General features: G+C 32.6%; 1 protein-coding gene and 1 non-coding gene across 4 annotated transcripts; one reads left to right on the top strand and one right to left on the bottom strand.

The window, feature by feature from the left end:
• Positions 1-1,266: 1,266 nt before the first annotated feature.
• LOC106715208 (LIM and SH3 domain protein Lasp) lies at positions 1,267-19,293 on the bottom strand. 3 transcript variants are annotated; one of them, XM_045682383.1, is made up of 8 exons: positions 19,041-19,293; positions 7,507-7,601; positions 4,391-4,523; positions 3,823-3,958; positions 2,787-3,185; positions 2,137-2,252; positions 1,799-1,846; positions 1,267-1,647 (listed from the first exon to the last, which is right to left on the bottom strand). In XM_045682383.1, the coding sequence occupies exons 1-8, from the start codon at positions 19,107-19,109 to the stop codon at positions 1,495-1,497; spliced, it is 1,149 nt and encodes a 382-aa protein (XP_045538339.1). In that variant the 5' UTR covers positions 19,110-19,293; the 3' UTR covers positions 1,267-1,494. The 3 variants fall into 3 exon arrangements, with proteins under 3 accessions (XP_045538339.1, XP_045538341.1, XP_045538342.1); XM_045682385.1 differs by having other exon boundaries at positions 2,137-2,249; XM_045682386.1 differs by lacking the exon at positions 2,787-3,185 and having other exon boundaries at positions 1,268-1,647; positions 2,137-2,249; positions 19,041-19,292.
• On the top strand, positions 16,770-16,842 carry Trnav-uac. Its single transcript has one exon. It is a non-coding gene; the product is annotated as a tRNA-Val (tRNA).
• Positions 19,294-19,417: the final 124 nt, after the last annotated feature.

Genomic DNA, 19,417 nt, shown 5'->3' with positions numbered 1-19,417 from the left:
AAATTAAGTAGCATAATTTTTTTCCAACTGTAGTTATTTTAAGTGGCAACATTATCTACGTGTTAATAATAAATTAGTCTAAAAAATAGATTTTATTTTTCTACTTATTAATGTATATATATTTTATATAAAATTCACGATTTAAAAAATAAAATGATATTACAAAAGTATGAGTATACAAAAAAACTTTGCATTGGAATGAATAAAATGCAAGAATAACAAAAATATTGGTCCTAGAAAAGGAAGTTAGTTATATTATATAAAAAAGTTATAATAAATATACATCTAAATGTATACATTTATATAAAAAATATATAATCTTTAATACATTTTATAAGAAGACATTATTGTCCGTTTTTCTTTCACAAACAACCACAAATAACTAAAAAAAATGTCAATATTTTTTGATAATAAAAAAAAATTATTTAAAACTACATCTTATTGCTTTTTAATTTTAAAACAAAAATTGTTTATCGAAAATTCTTTTATAATTTAATATTGTATATAGTTTTAAATAAAATATTCATTAAACATTTTGGCAAGTTTTTCAAGTCGTTTATATTATTTTTACATTATTTTATTTTTATTTATTTATTTTAGAAGAAAACCTGTTGGTTTTATTATTGGCGTATTGATTGTTAAAATTACATCCATTACATATAAATGAAAGCAAGGCCAATAATAGATTTCCCAGTAAATTAATCTTGGAAGTAACAAACATATATCTTAAGATCATATAAGAGTCATATATCATTAGAACTTATCACAAAGTATGTGTGTTATTTAAATATGCACCAATTTAATATTTCAACTAATGTTTATTGTTGGTTTCCATTGTCAAAATATCTGGACATAATAAAGTTTGTTTTTTCAGATAAAATTAAAAAAAAAATTTTGTTGTTGTTCTTAACCCAAGATAAGTTTTTAATAATTGGTTATGTTATTTTCAAAAAAAAAAAAAAATTAAAAACTCGTTTAAAATAATTATGCATTTGGTATATTGTTGTGACATTATTTCGAAAAACATATATGACATAAAAAATAATCCAGGAAAAATGCCTTTCGTATTGGAATAGATTACGGAATGATAGGAACTGATCTTGTAACAAGAAAATAGGCAGCTGTTGAAATGTCTGCAAAATTTAATTTTCCATTCTAAAACAAAATGTTTTAAATCTTTCTTATGTAAAATTTGATCACGTTTTATTTCTGTGGAATAAAAATTTATTAAACAATCTTATGACATTTTTCTTGAGGAAAAATTAAGACAAACTAATGGCCAAGCAAGTATGTTGTATGATGAAGGAATGTGTAAAAATAAAAATAATTAATTTATTAATAAAACAGACGAGATTACGATCATAAGATAAAGGGGTGCAACGAAATGTGGGTATAGTTTGGCGATGTTGCAACATGTTGTGTATTGTGGCGATATTGGGTAATGTGGCGATGTTGGATACTGTGGCGATATGTTGGCGTTAGTGTGTCAGTGGTCTAGTTGGCGTAGTGATGTGGCGGCGCGGGCGCAAGCTCCACATAGTTGGCGGGCAGCATGCCGGTACGTCCAGTACGCAACACCTCGCCCGTCATCCAACCCTCGTCAATTGACGTCACATTCGATATGTAATCGCCCTCGCGGAACGATACCTGTAAATAGAAAAATATACATTATTAACAAGAACATAAATATTAATATCATTTCATCTTATTTATTTGTATATTTTGATATCGCCAAATGTAACTACTATGCATTAAAATGGCGATTCCTTTGTAATTAATACGTAATATTTATACTCACTTCGTCGCTATCATTCGCTTCGTAGTCATACATCGCGATGTACACTCTCTGAAATAAACAATAATCCATTTAAATCTTACTTTAATATTATACATGCGAAAGTTTAGATGGATGGATGTTTGTTTAAAGGTATTTCTGGAATGGCTGAATGGATTTTGATGAAATTTAGCACAGATGTAGAACATAGTCTAAATGAACACATAGGCTATTTATTACCTTTTTTTAATTCCGCGCGGACAAAGTTGTGAGCGACAGCTAGTTGTTTTTTAAATTTGTCAATGCTTAACTCAATTTAGTATAATGTAGCATGTAGTGGGGGTTTAGGGGGTGATTGATACCTGGTTCGTGGGATGGTGGTTGTTGTTGGGGCGCGGTTGCTCTGCGGCCAGCGGGTCTAGATCGGTGACACGTCCTATCTGCCGGCTCTGTTGCTGCGTCACCTGCTGACCTCCTGCTAACATCATAATAACATTGCCTAAGTATAGTTTTCTCGACAAACGACTGATATAATGTTAATGTTGTTACATTATTAATTATAAAAAAGATATAGGAAATATGTCTTCGTGCAGTACTTGAATGATAAGTAAATTATTTTTAGGCGTAAATTTAATAAAGTATTTATTGTTTGTGTATTAAATTTGTGTAATAGAATCTAATATTAGAAATATTATTACAATATTGCATCAACAACAATATAAAATTAATGAAAGCATTGTACACACAGACAGTGATATTGTGCCAGACAGCAACCAACTCAGTGACCACAACCATGTGGAGGAAGCGTGACAAAAATCACATATAAAATAACAAATAAAATAATTTAAAGTGAGATTAATTAGAGGCAAATTATGATAAAGTGTAATAATATTTTTTTTAAATTAATTTTAACATGAACATGTTGAAAAAGTTAAAAAAAAACAAACCAAGATTATAGATTTATTGTCGTTTTGTTTTTATAATTTGCCTCTAAATATTTAATTGTACAAACCTCTCTGCTTGCCATCCCTTGTGCTGTTGTATATGACAGTGGCGGAGGCGTGCTGTATATTGGGGGGAGCGCGGGGTCCATCGCTCAAGGGGTCGTAATCTTGAATTCTACCGATCTTGGGTTGTGTATTCGCGCCGTAGTTCTGTTGGTATTGACCGTACGCGTACTGATTCCCATGATTCTGGTACTGGTCTGATACATCGTACTTCTGGTATTGATACGAATATTCTTCCTGTTTCTGCGGTCTGTATTGCTCTTGGTATTGTCTAGGTGGTTGTGGTTGTTGTGGTGGGGGCTGGTAGTGGTTCTTTTGGGGCTGGTTCGTCGGTTGACTCGGTGGTAGCATTTCCGTGGCGTAATTATCGATTTGTTGGTGATAATTGTCGTTTGTGGCGACATCTATATGCAAGCGGAGGTCGGACAAATAGGAATTAGTGACGATGGCACAGTTAGCGTTACGACGTTACAACATTTAGGTATTGCTTCAGACAGATTATGTACAAGTTAATTCATAAATATTTTTAAAATACAATAAAATTTCACAGTTGTGAGAAAAGAATGATGTAAGACTGTGTTGCTTATAAATGTAATGCAGTTCACAATCTGTCTGAGATATTTAAACCAGAGAACCAAAACATTGTGGAAGCAAGTGAAATTGTAGCAAAATATTTCAATCTCAGATTAAGTAAGATTTTGAAATATGATTTCATTTTAAAGATGTAACATATATTTCACATTTTCCACGACATAAATAAACATAAAACACAGAACCAAAAACCCAAAGTGCTGAATGTCATATGAATGCAAAATGGTTTGTGACGATGTTGAAAAATAAATCCGATAGAGACAAAATCTATTAGTACTTAAAAATCTGTTTTGAAAATAGCTTGTTTTTAACGTATAGTAGGTTCACACAAAAATTCAAAACTTTATTTGTATACTTGTTCAAAAAGAGTCTTCTAGAGTTGGATCTTAGTTTAGTATCGTCTAATTACTGTATGAAAGAGGTAATGCTCATAGTTCTTGCGGTACTTACCAACCAGCTCTCCATTCTCGTTGATCTGCCGCTGCTTCTCCATGGCCGCCTTCTTGGCCAGGTCGCCATGGTATGCCACATTACTTATAATTTTAGTGTTCGCTTTGATTCTTAGCGTTTCTGGATCATCTGCTACCTGGAATTGAGAAGGTTAGACTTTTAATACTTATGAATTGGTTTTTTTTTAGACTTCAGGGGGAAACATGGATATGACATTTGTCTCATTTAATCCCATACAGCTTCTCTTAATCATCGGAGTCAAAGTGTTTTTACTTACATTAACGAAAAAACATTGTTTCATTACTTTGTTATTAAACTCAGGGTTGCATTAATAAAGATTTTTTTTTTAATTTTTCATTACAAAATTACTAAATATATTAAGTATATTTATAGACGATATATTAACCATCTTGAATAATATTGTTTTTAAAGTTCTACGATTGACTAAAACCAGGTTTGATTAAAATGTGTCAACAGAAGTATAGTAATTTATCAATTAGCGTATTCTAGTAGAGTGTTAGAGGGTTAAAAACTTTATAACATTGCAGTAAGGTCGTATATCGCATACCTGTGTAAACTTGCCCTTACTCTTCTCAAAGTCAGCGTGATACTTAACGTTGCTCTGTAACTTTGTGTTCTCCGCTATCCGTTTCAGCTCCGGCGTCTCCGCCATTGTTGTGTGTTTCGCTTTCGGCACGTGACTGAAATGTATGGATAAAATATAAATTGGGGGTTAAAATTTTATTTAAGACTAATAATTCTCTATAAACAAACAACTTTTTGCAATAAAGGCCCAATAAGCGTGTCTTTTAATTAGGGTTAATTTGATAGATTCGAAGATATCAGTTGGGTTTTAAAACAACAGTAAAAAAATAACTTCCACCGAAGTACGCTAACGTAAAAATTGTCTTTATTAATATTGTATTTATGATCCGTGTGATGTTGGTGCTATTAGCATTCACCAATACAAGGATATCTGCAAGGTCTTCGATAAAAGTCGACACATCGGATAATCAGATGTCGCAATATTAACTGCAAATTATTTTTGTTTAACATCTAGTGCTATCCAAATTTAATGGCAGCTTTAAATCTGAGACCTGGCGATAATATATTACTAAAGATTTAATGCCTTCATACATATCAACTTGTCTATTAAACATATATTTAACTAACTGTCGCCCGCGACTGTGTCCGCGCAAAATTAAAAAAAGTAGCCTATGTATTCTTCCAGACTATGTTCTACATCTATGCCAAGTTTCATCAAGATCCGTTGAGCTGTTCTGGAGATATCTTCAAACAAACATCCATCTAAACATTCGCATTTATAATATTAAGATGTATACGGCAAAAGGTACCTTTTTGGCTTCAATCTTTTTATATAGTTTATCAATAACAATCAATTTACACACTAATCATTACTTAACCAACACAATGTCATGTTACTATGACATAACTAATTACAATAAACATAATAACAGTACGTGAAATATTCATTTAGTACGCAAAGTGCATACTGATATTGTTTTACAATAAACGTTAATCAAATCTCAACCTTTTGTAACACTATTAGAGTTGATTTTTTGATTTAAAAGCAAGGTTGTAACACTTATGGTAATTGGTAACAGCAGAAGGTTGTAAAAATTATTCGACTTAGGTGGGTAATGTTTTTATGTATGTGAGTTTATATGTATGTCAATACGATTTTGACCTCTTGTATTCAAAAAGACTGATTCGATTCCGACAAGTGAGGTATCATCCCATTCATATTCTTCCATGGACTATAACGTTAAAGTTAGCCTTTTGATTTTTAATTAAAAAATAGAACAGTCGAACCTGAAAAGCGATAAACCTATATAAGTGGGAAAAGTATGGCGGTCCCTTGTACTTTCGATTATCGAGGTTTGACTGTAGTTCTTTTGATCATAGAGCAAACGGTACCATGCTGTATGTAACGGATGCGCGATTGTGTAATCTTTTTATAGTTCGTTTCGCTTTCGTTTTCATTGTGCGCTACGTTAGGAACTAGGTGAGTGGTCACATGTAAACGGCGTAATGTAATCGACAATGGAACGTGATGTACACATAAAAAACTGTGTTCATGTATGCCGATATGTGTGCGGGATTTCATTTTCATTTGTGATTCAACGCGCTTGGAAGTTTCTATGGGATATTCTCATGTTATATTAGCTGTATATAACGGTGCTCTGTGGTTCATTGAAGATTCCGGGGCCCCTATTCCACTTATGTACCTTGCCAAAGATTTTAAGAAAGTCAATTCAGAAAAAAATCGTCTTTTTACCAGACACAGTAAAAAATTGAAGAGATCAACAATCTTTGTTTATTCTGATAGATTTTTATTCAGTTCGCAACTAAACTCGATATTTATTTTGCATAAATAGAAGGAAAAACGTGTCTGCTGTCTTGTATGAATCATACAAACAATTACCAAGTCGTTGTACTGATCTGAAACAATGTGGACGGTGATCTGGCAATTACTACATGAGTAACGCAATTCACAACTGATTCATACATTATTACTAAATTATATTTATAGTTTTATTACGCATCCCATTTGATAACATCATATAAGATAAAGTTGATGTAATTTTAATACCAGTTCAAATGTCAAGGTTAATCATGACCATAAAAACGTAATTTTAGGATTATAGGATATCTGACCCGGTGGGCATAAGTGAAACTAAAATATGACAGCCCACTAGCGCCCCCTGTGAAGGTCATAAAATTGTCACAGGATCATTGTCACGTCATAATTTTTTATGCCTATTTAGGTATTACATATTTTCTGATAGTACTAACCGCGACAGTGGCGCCTCTCTCACTGGCTCACATAACCTTGTCTGACTAGTCTTAATTTTTTTTTGTTTTATATCACTACCATTTAATTTCGATTCAGTCGAAATGAAGTAAACAAAGGAACGTCAAATTCGTCCATTAGTAGTCATTTATTCTACATTTTTCAGTTATTTAGTAAAAAATTGTCAGTGTTAGTTATGGGAGAAGGACAGAAAGAGTGAGAAAACTTTACGAATTTCATCGACAAATGGACAATTATTTCAAAAGATTATCATCGGATGAGGGGCGGTATCTTAAGCAATTAAGATTCTTAAGTGATACGATAAGGATTATGAACATTGTGAGATGAAAGTTAATAAATAATTCAGCGGACGAGTTGCGCACGATGTGAGTGAAAACGCACGGCCCGGACGGCAACCATCCGACTCGCTCCATCAATGCCCAGGCGAGTGTGAACTGACTTGCATTGTTAGCGAGAAATGGAAACACTCAATGTTATCCGACAAACTGATAAATGTGAGAGTTTGCGCTAATTGTTTATTGTCCTGGTCTTATTTGGATATTTTTAACTAGTACTATAATGTAGGCAACATACGATAGGTTTTTCATGATGATTTTGACCTTAGATGCCTAACCTACAAGCTAACACTATCGTTTGTGACAAATCTATTGTGTGTTATGAAACTAAGTAGGTCCTAAGTTTGTATTGGACTGTTTGCTATGTTTACAGCAATACTTGCTGTCACACTAAGGCGCTAAACTTTTTTATTTGCACCTAACTCCATGTGTGTTGATTAAAATGTTACGATTATTGTATGACCATTACAGCTGTTTTCTTCTTAAACATAATAAAATATTGCTAGTACTTACGCTTCACAGTATGGAAGTTTACCGTAGCCCTTGTAGGTACGCATGTTCAGTGTCATGCCACATTCCTGGCATTTGAAGCAACCTTTATGCCACACCTGCCGACAAACAAATTTTATATAGAATATTTGTTAACAAAAACTTAACAACTATTATTAATTCGTGTCAAAGTGCAAAAAAACAAAACATAATTACAACATGCCTTTACTTCAAGATAAAATCAAATTATAATTTTTGCCGTCAGAATTTTTTCCTCAATTCAAATTTACTTACGCACTCACTACAGACGAAGACTTTAAACAAATTATTAAAAGATAACAATCTTAGTCTTACTAATATTGTAAACGTGAATGTTTAGATGAACGGATGGATGTATGGATGGATCGTTTGAAGGTATCTCCGGAACGGCTCAACAGATCTTGATGAAATTCGGCACGGATGTAGAACATAGTCTGGAAGAACACATATACTACTTACTAGGTTTTTTTTAATTCCGCGCTGACAAAGTAGCGGGCATCATCTAGATGCCCGCTACTTTGATTAATATTACTAGTAATATTATAAATGCTAATGTTTAGATGGATGGATGTTTGTTTGAAGGTGGATGTGGATGTGGATGGTTGAAGGACCCGTTCCGAAGGGTCAAAGGCTCTTGATGATATTTGGCGTTATTTGACTAATTACGTTTTCGTTTATTCCGCGCGGACAGAGTCGCGGGCTACAGCTAGTTATAGAATTAAAAAAAATGTATCAATCAGATAATCTAATAAAGTCGTTACGATGAGTCAGTTATAAATAGCTGAATAAATACAGCAACAATCAATTAATTTTCCAAAATTTGCTCAGAATAAAATAAAATTTATTTCAACAGCATAAATATAAAGAAAATAAAAATAGTGATATTTGTAAAATGTTATACTGATGAGACATATGTTTAAGTTATTTTGTCATTAAAAACATTTTTAACTAAAACATATTAACTGCATTAAATAGTGACTGAGAAAGGTTTTTTTTCGCAAACGATCTCCGGCCCCGAGCGACGGAACAATGCTACAATTAAGCAATACGGCTGACATTCCCCAGAGCTTAGTACACGATACAGAGAAGTATCACAACTGTAACCGTGGATTTCCATTGCCAAAACATTCATACAAAAAACCATTATCATCTCTGTCATTCTATTTGATAAAAACCGAGATAACGATACCTTTTGTATGGATTTTTCGATAATAGAAGCCCACGGTAAACTTGGTACTATGTAAGCTGTCATAACTTGGTTCCTCGTAACATTTAACGCAATATAACCTGAATTTGAGTTACTCAAACGTCTTGTTGTCGCATCTTAAAATATAGATTAAAAAATCTATTTCTTTAATTATAACAAATCACCAATATAGTTTGCATTACTTCAAATGTCTGGTTTTTACGCGTACGTGAATGGTTAAATCCAATCTGGGATATTAGCATAGGATGATTTTTGTACCTTAACGTTTTATTGATGCTTACTATAGCTGCCTTTCTATTCAATGTAACTTTAACTAAAAGACGTATCTATCATAATAATATCTATATATATAAAAGAAAGTTGTGTTAGTTACACTATTTATAACTCAAGAACGGCTGAATCGATTTGACTGAAAATTGGTGGGCAGGTAGCTTAGAACCAGGAATAGGACATAGGATAATTTTTACCCCGTTTTCTATTTTTTATTCCGCGCGGACGGAGTCGCGGGTAAAAGCTAGTAATATTATAAATGCGGATGTTTAGATGGATGTTTGTTTGAAGGTATCTCCAGTACGGCTCAACCGATCTCGATGAAATTTGGCATAGGTTTAGAACATAGTCTGAACACATAGGCTACTAAGTTTTTTTTAATACGCGCGGATGGAGTCGCGGGCGACAGCTAGTCTATGAATATAACGAACATCGACATAATAGTCTGATTGTAAGTGGAACACAGGAAATTTGGGTACAGTTCACTCATTCAATACGGCTAGCGAAATATACGGCCAAATTCCTCTCCGCCGCGTCACACCGTTATGTAACACTATACGTTGTGTAATATGTAAATTCTGACGTCATACCTTGAGTTCTTTGTTCAATGCAAATTTTTGATATTATAATTTTCCTTTAATCTAGACTAGATAAAAATGTAAATAGAAACTGTCAAAAGACAGTCTCGGATGAGAATCGAACGCATGTACGATTTGCTAAGCACATGCAAAAACCACGCTATACGCACTTAATTCAATGGAATTTCTCTACCAAATTTTCTACCAAATTTGTCTTGCGGACCTTACGCAGTCTTCTAGCATATGAACAAACAACTACAGATGCTCGTACTTACGGAGTCAGAAGCTAATTTTGTAAGGAATCAAATACTTTCAGACCAAGGAATTTATATAAAACTAGCTCATGCCCGCATCTCCGTCCGCGCGTCATTAACTTAATAAGTAGCCTATGTGTTCTTCCAGCCTATGTTCTACATCTGTGCCAAATTTCATTGAAATTCGTTGAACCGTTCCGGAGATACCTTCAAAAAAAACATCCATTTATAACATTAGAAAGATATAAGAAGTAAGATGCAGGAATAATTACGGGTCATAAGTTTTGACACAATATCAAGTACCTTTAAGTAAAATAAAATGGAAAAACCTAATAAAGTTTAGTAAACAGTATTAAATCGTAATGTGTTGTGCATATATACTGGTACACTGTGACCTTCTGAATGTTTCACTCGTGTCCACTTGCGCTTATGTCATCAACCTGACCTACCTTAACCTCGACTAAGAGCTTAGCTTTCCAATTAATTAACCATACAAATTAATTGCCGCACTCAGAGACATTAATTTATCATTATGGAACTCTTTTGGTGTAGATTTAGTTATTGTTACAACGAACATGGAAAGGAAAATGTGAAAATATCGGTGTTTAGTGTTCTAAAATTATTGTTAAAATTAGATTTTCCTTATGTTTTGGTCAAACGGCTATTGATGTACATAATATAAGCGGTGAGCCGCGTCCCGTCCGCGCGGAATTAAAAAAAATAATTAGTAGCATGTGTTCTTTTAGCCTACATCTATGTCAAATTTCAGCGAGATCCATTGAGCAGTTTGCAGATATCTTGTAACATCAATCCATCTAAACATTCACATTCTTAAGATATTTTTATAAGTTTAAACAATATTTTTACGTATAACTAAAAAATATTAACTCTGTTATCATAACAATAACATAATCGATAATAAACGCAATAGATTGAAGAAAGAAGAAATTTTACGTTATCGTAGATTAGCATTCATAACATAATGTTGTCTTTGTTTCATACAAAGAGAAAGACAGAGATGGCTATATAGGTGTTACGACAGTGAAAACTCACCGTAATCTAAACACAGTATTGCGGGACAGCGATACTGTCCGTATCTATCGAGTTTGCTTACCTAGGCTAACCTCGCTTCGGATATAGATAAACTAATAGCGAAACTAAAACGTAACGGAGCTCAACAGTTCAGTAACACCACTAACCATAGTGTAATAAACGTGTAAAACAAATAAAAAAAATATTTAAACACAATAAAACAAGTAAAATCTATACGATCACCGTTCGGTTTTTGTAGGAAATTAAAGAAAACGAGCAAAGGAATTACTGAGTTATTTGATGCCATTGTTAATAATCCTATTTTAATGTTTTTTTTTTTTTTGTTAACCTGGTTATAAACCAACATATTAAAGGAAAGAGTATATTTACGAGACGACTGGGGAACATGGCAGTAAAATTATAAAATAAATATTATCAAACAAAACCACCTTGAATCGTTGATATAATGCTCTCGTAATGTACATATTTGGTCAGACAGATTAACTTTCGGTTAAGTCGGTGGCGCCGTGCCTCGGGCGACCTTAGCGGCACCATCTGCGTCTAAATGGGGTCAGCACGGTTCAGTCCTACATCGTTGCTTTCTAAACGAATACAATCTCAATTTTTGCAAGTACAATCTTATATTGCTCAGGTTTAGTACCTTTTAGATGGAACGATACTTCAATAATAAAATTATTTGAAAATGTTATTTTTTTCTAATTATAAGCAACTAGTTGAAGTACATCTTACTAATATAATAAATGCGAATATTTAGATGTTTGTTATTAGGTATCTACAGAACAGCTAAACTGCTCTTGCTAAAATTTGGCATAACTGTAGAACATAGTCTGGAAGAACACATATCCTACTAATTTGGTTTTTTTTAATTCCGCGCGGACAGAGTCGTGGTCGATAGCTAGTCTACTATAAAAATAATAATCTAACCAATCGCGTTATTATTGATGATGATCTTTAGATAAATAGCTTGCTGCAAATTAGCAGATATCGGAGCCTTAAATCAAAGGAAGTCTATTTGAGTACCTACATATTATTCTTAGTTGAAGCGTGTCTTTTTTGTTTTTTTTAATAAAGTTAAAGAATTTCTTCAATGATAATATACATAATATATAAATAACTAGCTTTTACCCGCGACTCCGTCCGCGCGGAATAAAAAAGAAAAAAAGAAAACGGGGTAAAAATCGATTCAGCCGTTCTTGAGTTATAAATGGTGTAACTAACACAACTTTCTTTTATATATATAGATATTATAATAAATATTAAATACTGACCTTAATTACTACTTAAGGCATTCAGAAACAATGGAACAATGCATTTGCACCAAATTGAATTATTCAATCGATCAATTCAAATCAAGATTGCATTTAAGTAACTAGGGTGTTCAAAAGATTAGAAATAATTCAGGACATTTTTAACACGCGTAAGAAGCGTCGGTGGCTCTGCGGTTAAGCACTTGATTTGCAATCTTCAGGTCCTGGGTTCGAATCCCGCCATGTATATTTCGATTTTCAATTTATATGTTTACATTTATCCGACGTTAGTACGGTAAAGGAAAACATAGTGATGCAACCCGCACATATGTGGGAATTCCCGGGAGAAAAAGACGGCGACGCGGCACGTCATCCGTCATTTTCCGTCTCCCGAAATGGCAAAAAGTGTATTCCGGAGATTCATTTAGCCACACCAAATGGAGGTCCGCGATCGCTGCCTATCGCATTGGATTAGAGGCGTGAGTTGTGAATTTTTAACTCATTTTTCGGAAGTAGAAAAGCCCAAGAAAACCTTTAAAAATGTTTTAAACAAACAGCTCAATTGATTTTAAAGAGTGAAGTGTTCAATTCTTCTTCCGAGGCCTATCATAGCAGTCATATTAATTACTATTTTTACCTTGATAACACTAGCAGTTATTGTAGTGGATTATTTTAATAAAGTACTGAATAGCTGCAAAATAATGGTCGCTCTACATCGTCACGCTATACGAGTATCCCGCGCATTGACTTCGTCGCTTCACTGAACCTAAACATTGACTTTTTGACTTAATGCCCGATAATCATTGGTCAATTTCACCAAAAATTTGTAGGCTGTTTTAAAATTAATATTTAGTATAAATTCGATTGCTACGTTTTTAAAATACAAACAAGACCATTTAAGGTATATTATAATAGCTTACGATAGAGTAAAATAAACATATAAATAGGTACGAATAAAAATAAACTTCCCTTACGTCTTTAATCTTTATACGTCTTCTAAACCTACTGTTGATGTATTCCTCTACTATTTATAAGAATTAAGTAAATAAATAACGATTTGTTCATTGTACCGTAAGTTTCTACTGCCGAAATATAAGCCTATTATCTTATTATATTGTACTTTTTCCTTTTCTATTATCAACTAGCTTGTTACGCCCTTACCGGTAACATTCTTGTTCGAGAAAAGTACAAGTAGTACGGCCAAAGGTACTTTCTAATTTTTCTAAGTCGCATGTGGACAATTTGCGCGTCGTAATGTGGCAGGGCACTTTCACACACCATTAGAACACGCCTCGTATGCACCCGCACTTGGACGTGACTATACGACCAACTAAAGCACGTACAAACTTTGTTGTATAATCTTCTTATGAAATACTACAGCTTTGTTGTAAGATTCAATTTCATTTCACATATATAAAACATGGTTTATATTATAATTATAGTAATTATATTTGAAATAATGATATCAAAAAAAAACTGACTAGACAATTGATACGACAATTGCACTGTTGCGACAAAATCCTGTCTTCTTTCTGCAATTTTCCTATAAACGATTACAACTCATTAGCAAAATTGTTATACGACGTATATAACATATTAACACCTCTCAGTTGTCTATTTGATGCTAAACGACATTAATTAATTGTCACGGCCAATAATGATATTGGTAATTTAATACAGTGCCTATTTGACTCAATCGAGCCCGTAAACTTGTTTTTGTACATGTGTTTAAACAGTGGAAACGCACCACAAAACAAAACTTATTACCAGCAGTCAACATGTAAATACGATGTATCCCTAAGCACATGAAGGAAAATAATAAAATTTATCACATATCCTATATTATGGGTAGTATATACACTCGTATGTATTTTAGAGGGACGGACAATTTAATACCACAACTGTCGCTTTACTTTCTTTGTTGTTGTAATTCTTATATACTTATCTTTAATTAAAATAGACACGTTTATATACATACAATTCTTTCTTTTCTTTATATTCAGAAAGTAGCATAATTGTAAGGTTCTGTGCCATCGAATAACACAAACAGCTGTTATGAATAGATCCAATTAAAATTGATTCCATTCGGGTGACCTTCGTGTGGCAAACAATGGCATCGCAAGCGTAGCATCATTGGCCCCATTCTCAATCTGACGAATGAGGAAATATCTAGTCCTGGGATTCTCAAAGTGTTTGCATCACAAAGTATCGTAGGGTGGCATCAAGGAATTATCTTTCAACTGAAATGTTCGCGGGTATTGAATTAAAACGTAACATCTTTTGTAACTGTTTTAGACTACAGGGACATTTTTGACACGTATTTGTTTTCCTTCACGTTTTCTTTAAAAAAACAGAGACAACTATATGTGTCTCAAGAGATGTAACTTTTTTCTTCCGATGGGTCGAAAAACGTTTATCTAACTCCTTTATGAATTTCAACCAGATAGAATAGGTTTAGGTGTTGAGGCAAAACAGTTATATGCCATGCGAAAACCATTGGGAACCACTGATCTGATCTATGAAATATTGAATGCCGCTACGCATCGCCAGAACCAGAGAATTGTAACGGTTTATTGATTTACTAAACAAAATTTATATGATACGAAACTTTTATAATATTTAAATGCTATAAATGTTTAAGGTTACAAGTAATTGATTAATTAAGATACAAAAATTAGACTATAGACGTAAAAAAGGACTTTTTTGTTGATTTAAGATAATAAAGTCATTGTGTAAATACATTATAGTACATAAATATAGCAATAAAATAATACTCGTCATATATTTATTTTAGAAAGTTTGGTCAGGAAATGCCCCGAAACGGGATATCTGTAATTTAACAGTAATGCTTGCGAGAAATCGTACAGTTTAGTCAACTTCCACCTAAATTGTTATAAAAACACTAGCGTTTAGTCTTTCCGGTTGCTATTTAAGTAAATACATTCTTACAAAGCCAAATGTTATCAAAAACAGTTCAGCTTCCAAATTACGGTTGGATTTTTTTTCAATTGATTTTTGGTGGTCATAAAAAAATCTTACTTATATTATAAATGCAAATGTTTAGATGGATGGATGGATGTTTGAAGGTATCTCCAGAACGGCTCAACGGATCTTGATGAAATTTGGCACGGTTGTGGAGTATAGTCTGGAGGAGCACATAGGCTAGTATAAATAAATAAAACAAGTTTTAATAAATGACTTCTAATTGTATTGTCAACAAGCTACTGGATTCACTACACCAAATTCAGAATTCATTGAGCACCTACGCAAATTCTATCCACTCCAAAAAGGTATCGAAACATCGTCCATACATTTCTCACAGTTAGTAAGTCAAAGTAGGACAGTTTCATTATCATCACAAAATTAATTTTCCATCGCTAAATGAGTACCGTTCGCAAATTAAGATTCATAAAAATCGTTTCACTTTCACTTATACCAACTATTTACTTTAATGGTTTATTGAAATTGTACTGTTATACTTTTTAAAACTAAATCATGTTCGCGTTACTATGAGTTTTCATTACCAAAAACATGTAGGAAAACATAATACCTTCCCGCTCATTAACTTACACAAAATAGAGATAAGAGTATGTATTATACTGATGTCACGACAGTGGAAACTCACACTAATGCAAAATGCAAAACATCCTTGCTTAAACTTATCCGATGTTTACTTTCCAAACTTGACCCTGACAGTAAGATACCGCAAATAATGCTGACGTAATTTATTATCCAATATATTATTCATATTATGATGGAATTTTAAACCTTAAGTTAATTATGAATCAGTTGCACTGAACGTGTTAAGTATAAATAATTTTTAAGGTCAAATTTTATACCATAGTTCGGTTCTCTAAACTTGTGTTAATACAAAAATAATTAAAATCAAATAGAACAGATCAGAACTTAAAACAACATGAAAAAAAACTTGAGAGGTGTCAAGGGACACCCGGATGGAACGAAGTTCCTTTCAATTAATTAGTGAAGGAACCAATGTTTATTCTATGAATAAAAAACTTAAGTCTTCACAAGAAGTACATGTTATTTCTATGAATTTTCGTTATATATTGTCACGTCGTTGCCATGGTGAAGTAGCGCTCATTCGTCTATAGCAAAAAGTGTCGTGACAACTTTTCGTAAGAATTTTTTCCGTCTAGTCCCCTTTCACAACGCGCGATAAGGAACTTCGTTACAATTAAAAACCAAATAAAAAACACATATTTCTACAAAGGAAACAAGTGATTATAATTACTTTTCCATGAAAAACATACATCGAAGTATAGAATTAGCCGCACAAACACTCGAGGCGTCTTAGCCGGCGGTGAATTAAATTGCGAACACAATTTCCCAGACAAACGAGCGTGCAAAAAACGACGCGATGGGCACGCGATCAAGGCTTTACTTGGAAGAAAAACAATGGTTCGCACGACCTTATTACCTTAATGAGGTGAACAGAGATAGATAATTCAAAGACTACCAGAAGAATTTATTCGAACATATAACCGTTCGTAGATTTAGACTTCGAAAATAAAAATAATCACCTGTTTAACAACATATCGTAACCTGCGTTGGTATTAGAATGGGGATTCACGTTACATTACCTTTCATCTAGATTTTATTTTAAGCAGAACAGATAATCGGTTCCGTGGTGTAGTGGTTATCACATCTGCTTTACACGCAGAAGGCCGCCAGTTCGATCCTGGCCGGAATCAATTTTTTTATTTTATTTCTGCATAATTCGCAGCATTAGCATAGGCGGTTAGGTGAATTATTTGAGTTTTTATTCAAGGAAATCATTTATCTACAATGTAATCGAGTTTTTGAATCTAGTAACAATGCTTAAGAATTCCGTCCGTATTGTTAATAGAGATGACGTCAAAGCAATTGGAGTCACAATTCCAAAGATGTAGGTGAAAGGTTAACAAAGAAAAATGCTTTGTTTGTGTTCAAATTTTACGATTAACTTTGTAAAAATTATTCCAAAAAAATTTTTGAACATATATCCTAGAAAATAATAAAAAGCTCCTAACACAACTTTTGTGTATTTATCTATATGGACGGTTAATTTTAGTCCTTTACTGAAAGAAGGAATTTTATGGGAAGTAATGTTTGATTTCTTAGTGTGAGTTTCCATTGCCATCCATTAAAACATATTGTTACGCTTCTCATTCTCTAATATGTTTTCATAGAGGTGTTTTAGCAGTGGAGGCTTGTCTTACTAATATTATAAATGCGAAAGTTTAGATGGATGAATGGATGTTTGTTATAAGGTATCTCTGTATTGTTTGGTTATTTGGCACAGATGTAGAACATAGTGTGGAAGAGCACATAGGCAACTTAAGATTTTTTTTTAATTCCACACGGTCATAGTCATGGACGAAAGCTAGTTATTAATAAATTAACAATCATAGCCAATTGGTTCTGATTGTTAATTTATTACTATATAAGAAAAAATGTCTTCTAGTCTAGCATTGCATTATCAGGTTTTGAGTCTACCAGATTTTTTTAAAAAACAAATTACATGTCTATAAACTAAATTGAAAATATCTATCATTTATCATAATGTTCTCTAATATTTTATTATAATGTTCTTCCTAATAATCCATCCAGGATGGATGTTTGTTTGATTTGTCCAGAACGACTCAACAGATCAATACATAGGCTACTTAATATGTTTTTTTTAATCCTACACGGACAGAGCCGCGGGCGATAACTAGTAATATTATAAATGCCAATATTTAGATGTTTCTTAAAAGAATTCTCCAGGCTGTATGTATCTTCCTGAAATTGGTCATAGATGTAGAACATACTCTGGAAGAACACATAGGCTACTAATTAAGGTTTTTTTTAATTCCGTACAGACAGAGTTACTAAGTTATAATCAAGTTAATCATTTCAACAAAATTTGAGTAAGACTAAAAAAAATAAATAGGTCAAATAGTCTAATAAGCAACAGTTTTACATTTAATTTTAGTGGTTAGCTATTGTGTAACGTTCATTTACAAAATAGAAAATAATCAAATTAAATGATTTAACAAATTTAAAAAAATGATAAATCTGATAAGTGTTTCTTCAAGACAAATTAACATACTGGCTAGCATAACTAGTTAGAATTTATTTTTTTTATATCTCAACTAGCTGTCGCCCGTGACTCCGTCCATGCGGAATTAGAAAAAACTTAATAATTAGCCTATGTGTTCTTCCAAACTATGTTCAACATCTGAGCAAAATTTCATCAAGATCCATTGAGCCATTCCGAAGATATCTTCAAACTAACATCCATACATCCATCTAAACTTGACATGATATTAGTAAGATATAGATATTAGACACACAATGAAGAAATTATTGCTGTTTACTTAAAACAGAAGAAATATTGTCTGTGAATGTGCTAATATAATAAATTTTTACTTTTCTTAATTTGATTTAATACAAATGTAAATAACTGTGTATTAGTTCTATAATAATTAACTAGCCATAGACTAGAACTGAATACAGTTCTTTTTTAATTCAAATTACACCTTATCACATGATAACACTATCAGATAATTCGTTATCAAACTAAGGTTAGATAAGGTATTGCAAAATTAAACAAACCCCAACCAAATACTTCCAAGCTTCGTCTACATCATAATTAAAATTAATTAATCATTACACCTGGAATCAATAAATAATTTTATATAGATCACTAAAATATGTAATGTCCTCGGACGAAATATTAAACGCGGATTTAAAACAGACCATAAATTACAATAAAAATAATGAGTCACCCCATATGCCTGTTTTGAATATTACACCGGTATCTTATTAAAAGATTTAAAAAGAAAATGATTTAAGAGCAGACTTTCAAAAGTCGTTTTAAATTACACTATAAATATAATAACACATTCAGAAAATATAAAAGACTTGCCTTATCCAAACATTTTAGTTCCTCTGTAGGATATACTGTTTTCTCGCACCTTGCACAAGTTTTATTCATCTTGAAGTAATAAACACTAAAAACACTTTGTGCGAATTTCACAAATATTTCACAGAGCAATTAAAGTTTATCACAATACACTAACAAAATTCACAAAACTTTTTAATTTATAAAAACACTCCGGAGCACGATTTTCGTAGCATCCCCCAATGCGCATGCCAAAAAATGACAAATGGCGGCGACCAATGTTGCCTCCTATTACAATAAGCAATTTAAAAATTAAAGAAAGGCAGTAAGTGGTACAAATTAAAAATTGATGCTGACAACATTAAAGATTTTAATTCTTCTAAAGAGCAGAACGTTACAAT

This window comes from Papilio machaon, chromosome 19, assembly GCF_912999745.1.
Source record: "Papilio machaon chromosome 19, ilPapMach1.1, whole genome shotgun sequence".
Lineage (NCBI taxonomy): Eukaryota > Metazoa > Arthropoda > Insecta > Lepidoptera > Papilionidae > Papilio > Papilio machaon.
This window is presented reverse-complemented; position numbering and strand designations above follow the sequence as displayed.